At 35.2% G+C, this 20312-nt stretch overlaps 1 protein-coding gene across 2 annotated transcripts in view; it reads left to right on the plus strand.

Moving 5' to 3' along the window:
* FNDC3A (fibronectin type III domain containing 3A) overlaps window positions 1-20312 on the plus strand; it is a 162691-nt gene that overhangs the window by 41308 nt on the left and 101071 nt on the right. For both annotated transcript variants that reach the window (XM_082675802.1, XM_082675804.1), the window contains exon 3: window positions 20201-20276. In XM_082675802.1, the coding sequence (XP_082531928.1) occupies window positions 20201-20276 (76 nt within the window). The remainder of the gene's footprint in view (window positions 1-20200; window positions 20277-20312) is intronic.

Raw genomic sequence — 20312 nt, forward strand, 5'->3', positions numbered from 1 at the left:
AAAAATTATTATTTATTTTTGGCTGCATTGGATCTTTGTTGCTGCACTTGGGCTTTCTCTAGTTGTGGCGGAGGTGGGGGGCTACTCTTCATTGCGGTGTGCGGGCTTCTCATTGCGGTGGCTTCTCTAGTTGCAGAGCATGGGCTCTAGGCGTGCGGGCTTCAGTAGTTGGGGCACGTGGGCTCAGTTGCTCTGCGGCATGTGGGACCTTCCCAGACCAGGGCTTGAACCTGTGTCCTCTGTGTTGGCAGGAGGATTCTTAACCACTGCACACAGGGGAAGGCCCTAGCATTCATTTTTAAACAGTGTTCTCAGTATACATTTTAGTTAATTTGTTAATATATTTGAAATGATACTATTTCATACATAAACACTTATTATTAGAATAATTTATTGCAAAGTTTAAAATAACCTAATAGTATTTGTCATCCATATGACTTTTTCGTCATAATACTTTTGAAACTTAGAATTATTTAAGCAACTCTTTTTTACTTGATCCTATCAGGTTGTAAGACATTTAGTCTGAGTATTTCTCATTACTTTAATTCTAAATCTCAATATAAAAACGTGTGTTTGAGTTTTAATGAGCATAATGAATTGATTTCAAAATACTGATGCAGTTTATGTAAGAAAACTTTTCTGTGAGGAGACTGTCAGCATATAAACTTTTTGTTTTGCTTTTGAAACATAAAGCAGTGTGGCTTCCCTCGTGGCGCAGTGGTTGAGAGTCCTCCTGCCGATGTAGGGGACGCGGGTTTGTGCCCCGGTCTGGAGGATCCCACATGCCGCGGAGCGGCTAGGCCCGTGAGCCATGGCCGCTGAGCCTGCGGGTCCGGAGCCTGTGCTCCGCAACGGGAGAGGCCACAACAGTGAGAGGCCCGGTACCGCAAAAAACAACAACAACAACAAAAAACATAAAGCAGTAATTTTTATTAAAAAGATAAATTAGTTCATTTTCATACTGGGAGTGTTCATGTTCAGGTGGTATATGATATCATTTGAGTATAATCTATATGAACAGTGAATTCACATTTTTAACTCAATCCTAAGATCAACAAAATAAATAAGTGTGCAAATGCTTTGTTAACAGTAAAGTAAAAAACACAGCTTTTAGCTGGTGATGTTGTAATCATCCCCTTGACACACTGAATTTATTTTGAATGTCAGTTTTTAAAGAACAATGGAATGATTAAAAATATATGGACATGCAAACCCAAAAGAATAGAAATTTGAAGTGACAGTGATATGTTAATTATTGCGAAGTCTATATAATTTTCTTTAAACATAATTTCATTTTATTTAAAACAGAAAAATGTAAATATGACCTTTTAGCAGGACTGGCTTTAGAAACTAAAGATTTAATTGTTGCCAACCCTCACATAAATCTTCAATGGAATACAGGGCGCACTTGTGCAGGTATAACCATTTTTAGTAGGATTAGTAAGAGAATGAAGGACAGATCTTTTCATAAGCCATTCCGAAGTAGGTGAAGATGCAAATCCTTAGTCACATATGTACACACAAAGGCATGGCGTGATGTGCACACAAACAACTGAATGTCACATGTGTACGTACATTGTCTATATATATTTTTGGTGGGGGGGGATATTACATCACTTTTCTACCATTGTCAGTAAATGAAGTATTCCACAGAATACATTATTAATTAGGATTCCCTTTTTACTGGATTTAAAGGAAATATTATTTTTGAGGGTCTACTGTACGTTAGGCACTGTGCTGGCATTTTATATATAGTGTTTCCCTTAATCCTTCAAAAACACTGTATTTTAGAAAAGACACTAAAGCTCATGGAGGTAAATTTGTCTAAAAATCACACATTTATTAAGCAATAGAGTAGAGTTTCAATATAGAATTGCCTGATTACAAATGCATATTTTTTCTGTTATAGTACTTTTATTTCTAAAAAGAAATTGTGAAGGCAAATGAGCCTAAAAGAAAAAAAAATTTTTTAAGTATTTTCTAGTTATCACAAATTATACCTTGTATTCTAGCTTAGCATTGTAATTGGCTGTAACTATCTCCCTTACTGATTCATCCTTACGTCCTCAACTGTGCAAAAAGTACCTAACATATAGTATTTGCTTATTAATTATTTGTCAAATAAATAAATGAGTAGATGGTTGACAGATCTCAATTGTTTGTATGCTGGTATCAAGCATGTATTCTTAGCTGAGTTTGAAAGTGATTTTCTTTCATAGGACTAAAAACTAAACTCAAATTCATTAGTTTGATAGTTGTCCTTTTATTTACAATTATTAATCTCTATTTAGACTTCAGCTGAAATATATTACATCAGCCAGCTCATCTACAGATTAACAGGATCTAGTGAAGTACGAAGCATGATTGAAAATTCTTATAGTGAAGTCAGTTTAATATCCCGTTGATGTTTAAATAATTCAGACTTGTTTATGAAATGAATTTCCCAGCTTAATTTCTTAGGAAAATCAGATAATGAGTTCAAATTTAGACATAATAAGGTTGGGCGCCTGCAGTTTATCAAGGTAAATAAATTCAGAAATTAGTTGGAAATATAATTTTGGAGCTTCGGGAATCTAGAGATATACCCTAATATGGTAGCCATTAACTACATGTGGCTATTTAAACTAATTAAATAAGATCAAAGAAGATTAAAGAAGATTAGTTCTTCATTCTTACTAGTCACATTCCAAATGCTCAGTAGCACTTGTGTACATATACAGACCATATATAGCCAAATATAGCTAGAGGCTCTTACCAGCACCAAGATAGAACACTTCCATCATCACAGAAAGTTCTGTCAGCTAGCCCTGTTCTCAGAGCCAGAGGAAAAGATTTAGGAGCTATTCAGAGACTGGACAGTAGTTAATTCAGCAAACATTTGTTTAACTTCTGTAGTCTCTGTAACTGCGTATTAAAATAAATAGACTGAAGTCAAGAAGGGCTCATGTAGTGGAGCTGACAACATGCAAACAAGTGAACACAATCATGTGCTAAATGTTATTATAGAACGATGTACAAAGTGCAGTGGGCTCTAATACAGGAATAATCTAACTCTGCTTTAGGGTGTCAGCATCTTGAAGGATGGGTAGTATTTCTTGAAGAAGGAAATTGTTCCTCGTAGGAAAATGTCAGCAAAGTCAAGTGTGAATCAAATATCGTGCTAGAGAATAGGAAATAAATCACAGACCAGGAAATGAAGATGAAAGTATTGACTATGCAACACTAGATTGAAAGGAATAAAGCAGATGGATAGCTGGAAAGCTATAGGGTGGGCAGTACAGGAAAATATGGGAAGTAAGAGGCAGGCAGGTGTCCAGCACCAGGTCAGGAGAAATTTCATAAATATTGTGTCCTGTGTGTGTTCTCTCTGTTTTGTGTAGATTAGTCCATTTCTTCTAAGCTAGAGGGCAAATTCTTACAGCAGCAGATCTGCACTGATAAAAATAGTAATACTAAGAGCTACACATACAGTGCTTACAGTAACAACAGCTAATATACATAAATAGTGCTTACAACATGCCAGTTGCTGTCCTAAGCACTTGACATATGTTAACTCATTTAGTCATCACAGCAACCCCATGAGTATTGAGTTAATTTGAAGGCTTTCAACCACAGATTGGGAAACTACATTGCTAAAGGTATGTTAACTATTATTTAAGGGTACCAGGCCCATAGGATTTTTCCTTTTATTATTACTCTAAACCTCTTTAAGTTGGTACCCTAGACCAAAAGCATGAAGAAGCAGTTGGATAAGGAAGAGGGAAAAGGATTAGACATTCCAGACAGTTTTGTTCAGGTGTTCTTATAATAAGAGGATTTTAGGACACAGACACACATAGAGGGAAGGACCATGTGAAAACACAGGAAAAATACAGCCATTTACACGCTTAGGAGAGGGGCCTCAGGAGGAAGCAATTTTGAACTTTTAACCTCCAGAACTATGAGAAAACAAATTTTTGTTCAAGTTCCCCAGACTTGGTACTGTGTTATGGCAGCCCTAGCAAACTAATACGATAGCCAAGATAATACATCTGTAAATACTGGAAAGCATGTATATATGTTTTTGATTTCTGGGTTGATTTCTTGTTCTGTCTGCTAAACCCTCTACTGAGTTTCAGAAATAGAGCTGTGAGGTACTTGCTTTGTTCTCCTCAGACCTAACTTAGTGTCAGTCTTAATGTACAGTGAGGAATGCAAGTTGTGTGTCCTTTGACGTACAGAGGAAAAAATTAAATTATATACACAAATTGATGCTGTCCGTAAACATTTTCCTCTTTATTTTTTTCAATGATTATATTTGGTTTTATAGGTTATTTTTATAAAAATACAGGTGAACATTTTTAGAAATTAATACATCCTTAATGTTTCATAGGTATATATCCCTCAGAATAAACAATTTAAACTGTTAGAGTTTAACAGTAGAAACAAACTTTAAAATGATTTCCTAAATTCAAAAGTTAAATTTTTGTTACCTCCACAGAACAAATTACTTATAATAATTCGGCTTTTTTTTTCTGTTGTTTCCTTTAGAGATTATATATAGAATATTAACACTAACCTTATATCTTTTACTAAATCCTTTAGGATTTAAAGTAGTGGTACTTTCTGGAACAATAAATAATAGCATGGTTTTTCTGATGGCCATCTTAGGAATTTATGAGTAATTACATTAGAAAACTGATTATTTCCATGGGATTCAGGTTAGGGGAAAAACACCGGACTCCTTACCCCCTGGAAATAGACCTAAATATGTACATATTGTTTTGAAAATTTCAGAGTGATTCTAAGAAGTATTCCTTTTCATCTAGTGCACATTTTCTCATCTAATACACTTTATTGGTGCCATGGGTCATATGAAAGATTGCTCTTTTTCCTATTCTCGTTTTACATGTAAAGAACTTTAACAACAATTCAGTAAAATTGAAGTACATGGCCAAGGAATTTTGTATTTTTGAAATGCAAAAGAATATTTTCAAAGTTATATTTAGCAATGATTAGTAGCGATTGAAAATTAAATGACAAGGTACAATTTATACCTAGGTGTTTATGTTTTTTAAAAATTGTTCACTCATTGTGTTTCCTTTATAATATACGCAAATATTATTAATAAACGATTATGCCCTGACATTTGAATAAAGTCAATTTTTTGTATAACAAAGTATAAATAAATTAATTTTGGCACTTCTATGTAGTACAGATTCTAAGGTGGTACCTAAGTCCTATATTTTTTATTGTAAATGCTCATTTGAATTTGCCTCATTTAAGTGGTTAGCTGATATAAATTAAGTTTTAAGTCCACTACACTGGGAGTTTTCCATAAGAGAGCAGTTGTTTGAATGGTTTTGTAAAATGAAGTAACTTTTTCAATAACACCAATAATCTCTTATTTTACTTTTAAAAAAATTAATCTACATTGGACTAAATGATAGCTCAGGTTTCCTTAGCTCTAACTTTTCCCAGGCTGTATGCCCTGTTTGTTTAGAGGTGTTTATGTCAGGCTTGCTGATTTCTGATATCTGTCTATACACCTTGGTCCTTCTCTTTCTTTCCTTACTCCAGAGATGTCTTTTTCTGCTATCTTGCTTTTTTTGAAAATTCTTTCTTTCTCTAAGGAAATAATTTTATATTTGAGCCTCTTAAATGTTGTCTGTCTTCTTCCATAACTTCTCCAAGCCACTGTATATTTTTAATTATTTATTAGGGAATACAGGGAGCATTAAATTTTAATTACGTTTTTCTAGATTTTTCTAGTCTTCATTAATGTATATACTAGGCATGGTTATAGCTTTAATCAGTGACATTTTCATTATAGTACTTTTCTGTGTTACTGTTTAATGTAACATTTTGTATAAATATTTCCACGTATCATCATAGCCTACTTGTAAGAATAATTTAAAAATCTACATGGTATGGCATTATTTACAGTCATTGTCAACTTTAATCTGCCGTTTGGTGGTAGCCAGCTTATCCAGGGCTTCCCTGGTGGCGCAGTGGTAGCCATCTTATCCAAAACATATGTTTCAAGCATATGTTTCTCTGTTATTCAAGAAGTAATGTAAATATTAGTAGTACTGAATATTTAAGTTCAGAATACACTTAAAATGTTCAATAGCTCTACGTATCTCTGTTCAGAATGCTAGAAGTTGAACAATTGGCACATATTCAGGAAATTGCTTTTATCAATTGTCTACTCACCCCCTGGTGACACTGTTAATTGAAACCAGGCATTAAAAGCATTTTCACTAAAGAATGACAAAAGAAAACTGCCTGGCTAATCTATCCTGCAAGCTGAGTGAGGTCTTGAGCATGGCACCGTGGATATGGGGATGTAAGAAATGAAAGAAACTGAGTGGAGAAGAGAACATATTTAGTGATTTTATGGAGTGTAATGAAACTGTCAGGTCTGAACTCTGAATTTTTAAAGGGGTTAGGAAATGGAAGATCAGCAGTGCATTTGAGATACATACAAGTATGATCATTTGTTTTTGTGAAATTTGAAGATGTTGAAGAATCTCATTTTCAAAAGTCCAATCAAGTACTTCATAATCATTTTATGGTACTGTATTTGTGGAATGTGCTGTGTAATATTTCCCTATGCCAATAGAGACATCAATGATAAGAAACACAAAATGATGGATAATTTGCCAGGGTTCCTCACCTGTCACAATTCTGAGAGTTACTTTGTTTACAAGATTTCTGTGTTCACCAAATTAGATTATATATGTCAAGAAGCTGCACTAATTCATTTATGGCAGTGCTGGAAACAGTTTGGGGGCATATTTTATCTCAGGTAAAATAACTATCATATGTGGTTGTTGTCTTTCTCCTTATCGCATTGTACTATTGTTTATGATGAGATTATGGAAAATTCTACTGCATTTGTGCAGATGAATGTAAAATGGCATAGGAATCCAGATAATTTGAAGGTATGTGAATTCTGCATTTTGAAGCTAGACAAAAATCTCTGTTGATTATTTGCCAGAAACCTATGAGTAGGCTTAGAATTCAGTCAGGCACCTTTATTACAAAGTAGCCCCAGTTTGATCTGTGATGTTGGCAACAATTAAGTGATTCTTAACCACACATACATACATACACACATACATACATACATACACACATACATACATATATGTATGTTTAATTTCTTCTAATCGGTCTACATTTTCTTTAGACCTTTAAAAATAATTATCTCAGTTGGTATTACTCAGTGGCATAACTTGAATCCTATAACTTTCTTTTTCTGCCGTAACATGAAGGCAGATATTTTTGTTCTGTTTTGTTTACTACTGTAGCTCCATTACCTAGAACAGAGCCTTACACTGTAATAAGACCTCAAGAAATGTTTGTTGAATGAATTTCACATACTTCCCAGTCCTCACTGTTCAGCTGTTTATTCATTGAATAAAAGTTTCTTGAAAACCTATTATGAGCCAGGCTTTAGCATATGTTTATAAGAAAAGTCAAGGTATTTGCTTTCAGGGAGCTTTTGTTCTAGTGGAGTGGAAATGGCTCAGTAAACAACTAACCAAATAACTGCACAAAATAATTTCAGATAGTGATAAGTGCTAGCACTTAAAAAATAAAACAGATTGATTTGTTAGAAAATGTGTGAGGGTATATATACCCTAGAATTTGGTGGGCAAGGAAGATCTCTGAGGAGATGACATTTGAGGTACCTGAGTAATAATGAGCCAGCCTTGGAAAGATCTTGGGAGAAGAGCCATAATTTTACTATTCCCTTAAATAAAACCTGTGTAGAGAGGTAAGTTCCTAGAATTTAAAAATGCATTTTATAGTCATCTACTTGCATAAAATCTCCCAAGGTTTGAGAATCTCCTTGGGGGAAAAAAACATCCCCAAGGTGGAAAAGGTGACTATTTTTTCCTCTTGCAATTTTTGTCTTGGTTCACTCTGATTCCTGTTAGAGCTGTTTTCTCATCCTCCAGCATTTCTTTGTTTTCATTGTTTCTGCTCTTTCCTTCCTTTTATTTTCTTTGAATTAGCTCTACCTTTTCTCACTCAGTAGGACAGTTAATATATTAATTTTCAATCTTTTCTAAGTTTTTCTTTGATTTTTTTGAGATATTAATTTTTATTTAAACGTCTGGTTAGTGAAAATTACTCTGGTGAAGGTTAAAGACTACCAATGCAGAATTCTATCAGTATACATTAATTTGAATTTATAACTGCTTTTCTCCACACCTTCCAGAAACCCATATGATAATTTTAATGAAAGTCCCTAATGAAAGTGATGCCATTATATTTTACCTTGAAATTTATACCAAACAAATATTTCAGATTATATTTAAGTAGAAACATAGCACTTTATGATACATTTCCTATAAAAAGAAAAAATAAGTACTGGTTCTACTGAAGTCAGAAGGTAAATTTTTTTAAATTAATTTATGTATTTATTTTTGGCTGCATTGAGTTTTCGTTGCTGCGTACAGGCTTTTTCTAGTTGCGGTGAACAGGAACTACTCTTTGTTGTGCGCAGTCTTCTCATTGTGGTGACTTCTCTTGTTGCAGAGCATGGGCTCTAGGTGCGCGGCCTTCAGTAGTTGTGGCTCACAGGCTGTCAAGCGCAGGCATGGGCTTTGTGGTGCATGGGCTTAGTGGCTCCACGGCATGTTGGATCTTCCTGGAGCAGGGATGGAACCCATGTCCCCTGCATTGGCAGGCGGATTCTTAACCACTGCGCCACCAGGGAAGTACCAGAAAGTAGACTTTAATTCAAGGATTTTTCTTAACAATGAATGGAATTCTTTTTCCTTTTTTTTTGAATATTTATTTATTTATTTTGTCCACGATGGGTCTTAGTTACAGCATGCGGGATCTTCATTGCCGCGTGTAGGATCTGTGTGTGTGTGTGTGTATTTGTGTATGTATAACACAACTTCTTTATCCATTCTTATTCGTCAGTGGACACTTAGGCTGTTTCCATGTCTTGGCTATTGTACATAATGCTGCAGTGAAAATATGCAGATTTCTCTTTGACATAGTGTTTTCATTTCCTTCGGATATATACCCCCAAGTGGAATTACTGGATTATATGGTAGTTCTATTTAATTTTTTGAGGAATTTCCATACTGTTTCCCATAGTGGCTGCACTAATTTATATTTCCATCTATAGTGCACAGGGGTTCTCTACATCCTTCCCTGCATTTGTTGTCTCTTGTCTTTTCAATGATGGCCATGTTGACAGGTATGAGAGAATATCATTATGGTTTTGATTTGCATTTCCCTAATGATAAATGATGTTGAGCACCTTTTCATGTACCTGTTGACCATTTGTATATCTTTGGGAAAACGTCTGTTCTGGTCCTTGGCTCATTTTTAATTGCATTATTTGTTTTTTGTCTTTTTTTAATAAATTTATTTACTTTTGGCTGCATTGGGTCTTCATTGCTGCACATGGGCATTCTTTAGTTGCAGTGAGTGGGGACTACCCTTCGTTGCGGTGTACAGCCTTCTCATTGCTGTGGCTTCTCTTGTTGGAGAGCTCGGGCTCTAGGCGCGCGGGCTTCAATAGTTGTGGCACGCGGGCTCAGTAGTCGTGGCTCGCAGGCTCTATAGTGCAGGCTCAGTAGTTGTAGTGCACGGGCATAGTTGCTCTGTGGCATGTGGGATCTTCCCGGACCAGGGCTCGAACCCGTGTTCCCTGCATTGGCAGGCGAGTTCTTAACTACTGCGCCACCAGGGAAGTCCCATTATTTGGTTTTTTGCTATTGAGCTGTAGGAGTTATTTATATATTTTGGATATTAACCCCTTATCAGATATATGATTTGCAAATATTTTTTTTCATTCTATCGGGTGTCTTTTAATTTTGTGGATCATTTCTGTTGCCATGTAGAAGCTTTGTAGTTTGATGTACTCCCACTAGTTGTTTTTTTGGTTTTTTTGGTTTTTTTGGTTTTTTTGCGGTACGTGGGCCTCTCACTGTTGTGGCCTCTCCTGTTGCGGAGCACAGGCTCCGGACGCACAGGCTCAGCGGCCGTGGCTCACGGGCCCAACCGCTCCGCGGCATGTGGGATCTTCCCGGACCGGGGCACAAACCTGTGTCCCCTGCATCGGCAGGCGGATTCTCAACCACTGCGCCACCAGGGAAGCCCCACTTGTTTATTTTTGATTTTGTTGTTTGTGCTTTAGATGTCATATCCAAAAACTCATTGCTAAGACCCATGTCAAGGAGCTTTTTTCCTGTGTATTCATCTAGGATTTTTATGGTTTCAGGTGTTACATTTAAGTCCTTAATCCATTTCGAGTTAATTTTTGTGAGTGGTGTAAGATAGAGGTCTTAGTTTCATTCTTTTACATGTGACTATCCAATTTTCCTAGCACCACTCATTGAAGAGACTGTGGGTTCTACATTGGGTATATGTGGCTCCCTTGTGAAATGTTAGTTGTCCAGATATGCATGGGTTTGTTTCTGGACTCTTGATTCTGTTCCATTGGTCTGTGTTTCTGTTTTTATGCCAGTACCATACTGTTTGTTACTATATCTTTACACTACAGCTTGAAATCAGGAAGTGTGATGGATCCCACTTCATTCCTCTTTCTCAGAATTGCTTTGGCTATTTGGGGTCTTTTGTGGTTCCATATAAATCTTAGGATTATTTTCTTCTACTATAAAAAAAATGCTATCAGAATCTTCATGGGGATTACAGTGAATCTATTGATAGCTTTGGGTAGCGTGTGCATTTTAACAATATTCTTCTAATCCATGAACACAGGTTACCTTTACATTTATTTGTGTCTTCTTTGATTTCTTTCATAAATGTTTTGTAGTTTTCAGCGTAGAGATCCTTCACCTCCCTGGTTAAGTTTATTCCTAAGTATTTTATTGTTTTTGATGCTATCGTAAATGGGATAGTTTTTTAAATTTTTTCAGATAGTTCACTGTTACTGTATAGAAATGATACTGTTTTTGCATGAGAATTTTGTATCCTGCAACTTCAGTGAGTTTGTTGATTAGACCTAACAGTTTTTTTGGTGGAGTCTTTTAAGATTTTCTGTGTATAAAATTATGTCATCTGCCAAAAGAGACAGTTTTACTTCTTCCTTTCCAATTTTGATGCCTTTTATTACCTTTTCTTTCCTGATTGCTCTGGCTTGGACTTCTAGTACTGTGTTGAAAAGGAGTGGTAAACGTGGGCACCCTTGTTTTGTTCCTTATTTTAGAGAAAAAGCTTTCAACTTTTCACCATTGATTGCATGGGCTTGTCATATATGGCTTTTATTATGTTGAGATACTTTCCTTCTATACCTAATTTGTTCAGAGCTTTTATGATGAACAGATGTTGAATTCTGTCAAATGCTTTTTCCTCATCTATTGAGATGATCTTTTTAATTTCATTCTGTCAAGGCGATGTATCATGTGTGTTGATTTGTGTATGGTGAACCATCCTTGTGCCCAGGATCATGATGAATAGTCCTTTTAATGTGCTGCTGACTTTGATTTGTGGTTACCCTGTTTTTCAAGTATGTTAACCCCTTCCTCCATCTGCTTGCTTTAGACTGATAATCATATAGTCTCAAACGCATTCTTAAAAAGAAGAATCTACATTTTCTTACTCTCCTCCTCTATATTTTATGATTTTGATGTCCTCGTTTACATCTTCACGTTTATCCTTTTGCTGTTCCTTGTGTTTATCATTACTTTCACAAATAGATTTTTTTTTCTTTTTGATTTGTATACTGGCTTATTTAAGTGATTTACTTTCCAATTGTGATTTCCTCTTTTCTGTATCTTCTTGCTTCTTTTATACTTAGAGAAGACCTTTCAATATTTATTTTAGGGTAGGTTTAGTATTACTGTATTCTTTTAGTTTTTGCTTGTCTGAGAAATTCTTTCTCTCTCCTTCTATTCTAAATGATAATTCTGCTGGGTTGAGTATTATAGGTTGCAGATTTTTCCCTTTCAAGACTTTGAATATATTTCACCACTCCCTTCTGGCCTGCAGCATTTCTGTAGAGGAATCACCTGATAGCCTTATGGGGGGTTCCCTTTTAATTAACTCTTTGTTTTTCTCTTGTTGCCTTTAGAATCCTCTTTTTTTTTAACTTTTGCCATTTTTATTATATGTCTTGGTATAGGTCTGTTTGGGTTCATCTTGTTTGGGACCCTCTGTGCTTCCTATGTCTGAATATTTGTTTCTTTAAGTTTGGGAAGTTTTCAGCCATAATTTCTTCAAATATATTTTCAATATCCTTTTCTCTGTCTTCTCCTTCTGGAATTCCTATTAATGCATAGATTGGCATGCTTTATATTATCCCGTAGGTCTCTTATATTGCTTTTATTTTTTTTCTAATTTGGCTTTCTGTCTGCTGTTCTGATTGGATGATTTCCATTATTCTATCTTCCAGATCACTTATTCGTTTTTCTGCATTATTCATTCTGCTATTCATTGCCTTTAGCTCAGCTTTCGTCTCGCAAATGAATTTTCCAATGTGCTGCTGAATTTGGTTTGCTAGTATCTTGTGGAGAATTTTTACATCTATATTCATCAGGAATAATGGCCTGTAGTGTGCTTTTCTTGTAGTATCCTTTTCTGGCTTTGGTATCAGGGTAAAGCTGGTCTCATAAAATGAGTTTAGGAGTATTCCCTCCTCTTCAGTGTTTTGGAAGGGGTTGAAAAGGATTGCCATTAGTTCTTCTTAAAATGTTTGGTAAAATTCACCAGTGAAGCCATCTGCTCCTGGGCTTTTCTTCATTGAGAGATTTTTGATTAATGATTTAATCTCCTTACTGGTAACTGGTCTGCTCAGATTTTCTGTTTCTTCCTGACTCAGTCTTGGTAAGGTGTATGTTTCTAGGAATTTTTCTGTTTCTTCTTAGTTGTCCAGTTTGTTGGCATATAGTTGTTCATAGCCTCTTATGATCCTTTGTAATTCTGTGGTATCAGTTGAGTTGTAATGTTTCTTCTTTCATTTATAATTTTGATTTGGGTCCTATCTTTTCCTTGCTTAGTCTAACCAAAGGTCTGTCTGTTTGCAGATGGCATGATCCTTTATGTAGAAAATCCCAGGGGACTTCCCTGGTGGTCCAGTGGTTGAAACTTCACCTTCCAATGCAGGGGGTGCAGTTTCGATCCCTGGTCAGGGAGCTAAGATCCCACATGCCTTGCTGCCAAAAAAAAACAAAACAGAAGCAGTATTGTAACAAATTCAATAAAGACTTTAAAAATGGTCCACCTCAAAAAAGAAAAAAAATTTTTTTGAAAAGAAAATCCCAAAGAATCCTTACAAAAATGACTAGAGCTAATAAACACATTCAGCAAAGTTGCAGGGTATAGGATCAACAAAAAAAATGCAGCTATGTTTCTACACATCAGCAGTGAAGAATCTGAAAACGAAGTTAAGAAAATAATTCCATTTACAGTAGCATCCAAGAGAATAAAATACATAGAAATAAATATTCCCAAGTTGGTGAAAGACTTGTATGTGGAAAGCTACAGAAATGTGCTGAAAGAAATTAAAGATGACTTAACTAATTAAAAAGACATCCCATGTTCATGGACTGGAAAACTTAATATTGTAAAGATGGTAACACTGACCAAAGGAAGGTACGGAGTCAATACAATCTTTATTAAAATTCCAGCAGCCTTTTTTGCAGAAATGAAGAAGCTGATCCTTAAATTCATATGGAATTGCAAGGGGCCCCAATAGCCAAAACAGTCTTGAAAAAGAATAACAAAGTTGTTGTTCAACAACTAACACTTCTTGATTTTAAACCTACTATAAAGCTACAGTAGTCAAAATAGTATGGTACTGGCATAAGAATAGATATATATAGGCCAATGGAATAGAATTGAGAGTCCACAAATAAACCCATATCTCTGTGGCCAATTTGTTTCAGACAAGGGTGCCAAAACTGTTCAGTGGGGGAAGAATAGTCTCTTCACAAAATGGTGCTGAGACAACTGGATATCTACACGCAAAAGAATGAAATTACACCACTACTTCACACCATATAGAAAAGGGAACTGAAATGAATCAACAACCTAAATAAGCTAAAACTATAAAACTCTTAGAAGAAAGGAAGAGTTCATCTTCATGACCTTGGACTCTAAGTGGAGTCTTAGATATGACACCAAACTTACAAGCAACAACAAGAGCAAAATGAAATTAGATAAATTGTACTTCATCAAAATTAAAAATGTTTGTACATAAAAGAACATTATGGGGCTTCCCTGGTGGCTTAGTGGTTGAGAATCCGCCTGCTGATGCAGGGGACACAGGTTTGTGCCCTGGTATGGGAAGATCCCACATGCCGCGGAGCGGCTGGGCCCGTGAGCCATGGCCACTGAGCCTGCACATCCGGAGCCTGTGCTCCGCAATGGGAGAGGCCACAATGGTGAGAGGCCCACGTACCCCCCCCCCCAAAAAAAAAAAGAAAAGAAAAGAACATTATGAAGGAAGTGAAAAGACAACTTCCAGAATGGGATAAAATATTTTCAAATCTTGTATCTGATAAGGGTCTAGTATCCACAGTATATGAAGAGCTTTTACAACTCAACAAAAACAGACAACACAATTTAAACTGGGCAAATGACTTGAATACACATTTCTTCCAAGAAGATATACAGATAGCCAAGAAACACATGATACAATGCTCGACATCATTTGTCAGGGATGTTAGGGAAATGCAAATCAGAATCACAATGAGATATTACTTTATATCCACTGGATATCTATAATCAAAATAACAAGCATTGGCAAGAGTCTAGAGAAATTGGAATCCTTGTATATTGTTACTGGGCGTGTGAAATGATGCAGCTGCATAAGGAGCATGTGGTGGTTCCTCAAACAGTTAAATGTAGCGTTACTATATTACCCAGCAGTTCTACTCCTGGGTACATACCCCCAAAATTGAAAAGAGGAACTCAAATATTTGTACATAAATGTTTACCATAGCACGATTCTCAATAACCAGAAGGTTGAAAACAGTCCAGTTGTTTATCAGGGTCTGAATGGATACATAAATTGTAGTATATCCATACAGTAGAATGTTATTTAACCATAAAATGAAGTACTGATACATGCTACAGCCTGGATGAACCTTAAAAACGTTATGCTAAGTGAAAGAAACCAGTCATAAAAAATCACATATTGTATGATTCTATTTATATGATACATAGAAATGGGTAAATCCATAGAGACAGAAGGCAAATTGGTTGTTATCAGGGTCTTAAAGAGGGAAAAAGTAGAGTGATTCCTTAATGGAAGTGGTGTAGTAAAATGTTTTGGAACTAGAAGAGGTGGTGGTTGCACAACATTGTGAATGTAATAAATGCCTAGAATTGTACCCTTTAATATTGATTTATAATTAATATGTGAATTTCACCTCACTGAAAATATTAATAGTGACACTAATGGATTATAATAACATTGATTTTTAAAAGAATCCATGAGCCCATACTCATACTAAGAAACATGTAAAGTTGGGGTGTAGGATAAGGGGAAGAATTCAGAAAAGAAGTCTCTTCTTAATAGAAGAATGCTAACTAGTAACTACAGAAAGAATGGGGTTTTTTTAATTGCCATTTTACAGCTACCACAATAATGTTTGGTAGTAATTGTTGAAACCATTGGGTGAAAGACTGTTAGGGAATAGAATATTCAGAGAGTCTCAAAGTATCACCAACCATATTGATTGTTTATTACTTTCAAAGGGAAATGGTATCTTTATAATAGAGACATCTAAGAGATAATCACCTAAAACCAAGTGATCAAACTTAACACCACTCAGGTATTCTAAAATGGTATATCAAAAAAAGAATGACTGTGAGAGTGAGCAAATATGGCAACCAATTAACAATTGGTGAATCTAGGTGAGGGGTATATGGGCATTCATTGAATCAGTCCTGCAGTTTTTCTGTACATTTGAAATATTACAGAATAAAAGTTGGGGTAAAGATGAAATTTGAATATGACCCTTCCCTGTTTAATAGCCTTGCCTAAAGGTTTAACTCCTTAGCTTTATATTTAAGGATCTTCATGATCTAGCCCCTGCTTATCCTCCCAATTTTATCTCTTTCCATTGCATTTCTCAAACTAGTTTAGACTTTAGCTATGCCATACTTCTTCCCATTTTCAAATTGTCCGTGATCAATTTACAGACCTTCTAGAGAATGGACTTGAGGATACGGGGAGGGGGAAGGGTAAGCTGGGACAAAGTGGGAGAGTGGCATGGACATATATACAACTACCAAATGTAAAATAGATAGCTAGTGGGAAGCAGCCGCATAGCACAGGGAGATCAGCTTGGTGCTTTGTGACCACCTAGAGGGGTGGGATAGGGAGGGTGGGAGGGAGGGAGACGCAAGGGGGAAGAGATATGGGGACATATGTATAACTGATTCACTTTGTTATAAAGCAGAAACTAACACACCATTGTGAAGCAATTATACTCCAATAAAGATGTTTAAAAAATATATATATCCGTGATCTCTTTCACCCCCATGACTTCATACATGCTATGTGTGCTCTCTTCTGGAATGTTCTCTCCCCATCTTTAGCTTGTTAATTCTTGGTTGTCCCTCTGAACATTATGTAGCTATCATCTCCTCCAGGAATCTTCCCTCATCATTGTGGGCTGAGTGGAACCTATAGTACATTGTTCATATCTCTGTTACACCTCTTATTACACTGTACAGTTAATTGACTGAGTACTTGCCTGTTTCCCTCACAAGACTGTGTATTCCTTGAGTCCTTGGACTGTGATTTATTTTTATTCTTGATGTCCATAGTGCATATAAGAGTAGGTGCCACACAGTGGGTGTTTAATAAATGACTTTTAGATAAATGAATAAATTTAACCTCCTACCATTTTCCTGAACGTCTTATTATAATTTAAAAGAGTTTATCCTTTTTTACTTAATATCAGGATATATCAGTTGTATGTGTACCATGTTTGGTTTTCTTAGTTTTATTTCTTTTTCCCAACTTTGTAGTGAATGAATTCATCACAGGAATTATTAGTATTTTATAGAATTCCATAGTACAACCAGTACTGATAGAGGATCATAATTAAAAGAGGTAACATACATGTAAAGCAGACAGCATAGTGTGACACAGTAAGCACTACTTTGGGTCTTGAACCGCATTAAGAATTTAGTGAAATCTAATGAAAATAGTGAACCCTTCCGTAGAAAATTGTAATACCTACAGAGAATTTCATATATAATTCTGTGTGGTTCACAAACCCTTTGAATAGATATCTATGGCCCCCAGGTTAAGAACTCCTGTGCTTTAACCCAGTGCTGGCCTCAGGTATCATCCTTTAGTAATTCACTACCTCTACTAAGTTCTAACACTAATAAGGAAAGGAGTGAAAGAAACATAATGGGTTAAAAAATTTTTTAAAGAACCATGGATTTGTTTGAGATTGATAAAAAAACGTACTGGAAATAAAAACAAACTGAAAATCCTCCAGCCCACTTTCAAAATTGTAAGTTTTCTTTAAAACAACTGTTGGATCACAGAGGGAATGAAGAAGTAAATGGCAGAAAATCTAAAAAACAATAGTGAAAATATTCTCTATGGTTAAACTGAGTAAAATTCATGGTTTTAAGTGCATATATTACTAAAGAAAGAATAAAATAGAGTATTCAACTGAAAAAGTTAGAAAAACAACATGGTAAGCCTAAGGAAAACAGAAGAAAGGAAATAATAAAAGTTGAAAATAGAAATTAATGTATTAAAAGAAGCCTACTTAGATGACTGTTGTAACCTCCTGATGAAGAGTTCTTCCTATATCTGGTTGCTACACTGCAGCCAGGGCGATCCACCATAGTATTACCTGCTTACGTAACTCTTCCTTGCCCTTAGAATGGCTCACAAGACCCTTCTTAACCCAACTCCTGTCTACCTTTCGCCATATTTCTAACCTTTTTCCTCCATCATTTCCCCAACCCTTATCTCCGCCTGCCCCATTCTCCAACCATATAGAACTACAGAACTTCTTTTGGTTCATTGAATTTGATAAACTATTGATGACGTTTCCTTTCCTGGAGCTTTGCATTTGCTCTTCTCTATACCTTAAAGGCCTTCCCACTCTTCTTGCCTAGCTAGTTCCTTCTCAGTCTTCAGGACTCAGCTTAACTTTTACATTCTCTAGAAAGCCATTAAATACACAAACACACACACACGTGCATATACATGTATACACACACATGCTCAGGTAACAGACTAAGTACTTGGTCCTGTGTGCTCTGATAGTGCTTAACTTCTCCTATCGTAGCACTTATCACCAGTCAATGTCAAAGAAATGTTTGAAGAAGAGCAGTAATCGAGGTACACCATCAGAAAACATATTTCTAAGGTTACAGTGTTTAAAATGATTAAAATAAAAACATATTTCCTAAGCTACTTTTGCCAAAGTAGACAGTGTTATGGATGAGACAGGCCAGAAGAGTATATTGTGTGCTAAAGGAGCTATCTTAAATTTAGCAGATTGTATTGGTTAGCTCTCTAAGGAAAAAAAATACTTTTGGATCTTCTCCAGATAAATTTGAGGTGCATTAAAGAACTAAATATAAGCAATTATATAAAACTAGAAGAAAAGAAAAACTAGCATTTTTAATCAAACCTATAGGTCAGCGTTGTCCAATGGAAATATAATGCCAATCACATAAGTAATTTAAAAAATTTTAGTAGCCACATTAAAAAGTAAAAACAGGAAAAATTAATTGTAATAATTTTTATTAACCCAATAGGTCCAGAATATTATTTCAATATGTAATCAATATAAAAATTAACAACAAGATATTTTACATGGTTGGGTTCTTTTGTACTAAATCTTTGAAATCCAGTGTGTATTTTACACCTATGGCACATCTCCATATAGACAAAGACAAGCCACATTTCAAGTGCTTGATAGCCAGCCACAAGTTAAATTTAGAAGCAATAGAAGGTGTCACAAAGGAAAAAATAGGTAACATTGGCTACAGGAAAATAAACAATTAAAAAATTTGAGAAGACAAAATGGGAAAATATTTGCAGCATAATATAGTATATTATTATTATTACTACCATTATTATTCAGAGAATTCATATGAATTGCTAAGAACATTTAAGACCCCAAAAAATAAAGAAAGATGACAGACAACCAGTTTACAAAAGAGCCAGTAGCAAATGTAAAGATAGAATTTAACCTCGTTAATAATCAAAAAAGTGCAAATTAAACGATAGTAATATACTGTTTTCATCTATCAAGGTAGCAAAGATTTTAAAACTATAATTTTTAGGGGTGCAGAGAATGTGATTAAATGGTGTTCTCATAGACTGAGGAGGAATGTGAATTTGTAAAACCCTTTTAAAAAATAGTTTAGCAACAGATAAGGGAATTCTATTTCTGGGAGTATATCATAAGGAAACAATACTAATTATAGAGATGGGAAAACTACATACCAAAATGCTCACTACCTAAATTCTTTAATTAAGAGAATGGTTAAGTAGTTTATGGTATAAACATTCGATGACAGACTTTGAATAATAACATTGGAAAAGTCTTTTTTTAATATTAAACCAAAAAAAGACACAGAATTGGAGGTCTTATTTTTCCCCCTTATATTTAAGGGGGGAAATTAAGCCTATACATAGAGAACAAGACTAAAAAATTTATGAGAGTGCTAACAATGTTTATTAGGATGGAGGGACTTCAGTTTTTTTCCAGTTTTTTGTTTTTCTGTTTTTCAGATGTCATAAGATTAGTGTGTATTACCTATAAAATAAAAATAAAACTACTCAAAATTATGGGATTAATTTAACATATTTTTAAATATATTGCTAATTTGAGATGTCATACTAATTCAGGGGTGCCATCTTATTCTCTACCTATCAATTTATACTTTATTTTTAGAAAAACACAATACTTTACAATTGGTGAAGTAGGCATAGATGATCCAAATATTCAGTAGTTTAACTCCATCTTTGTTTCAGAGTGAAATTTATTGACTTTCCAATAAAATTGTGCCACTGTCTTTTTTTATTCCCTTACTTTTGGCTTGAGTCTGACCTCCAGAAAAATGAAGTAATTAATACTTTTCAACAAATGTGTAATCCCCATTTTCCTTCCCAGTTCCATATGATTAAATAGCTCACATCTACTCTCTTACTAGCAACATTTAATATCTTGATATACTGATTTACTCTGTTGCCCCTTTGATTAATACTTCTTCCCCTCATTTTAAGGTTATCCTGGTACAAGTTAACCCAGGGGAAGCATTTACAATAAGAAGAGAAGATGGACAGTTTCAGTGCATTACAGGTAAGAATGGTTATTGTCATTTGAGACAAGACTAAA

The sequence above is a fragment of the Grampus griseus genome (assembly GCF_964374135.1).
Source record: "Grampus griseus genome assembly, chromosome: 18".
NCBI classification, from domain to species: Eukaryota; Metazoa; Chordata; class Mammalia; order Artiodactyla; family Delphinidae; genus Grampus; species Grampus griseus.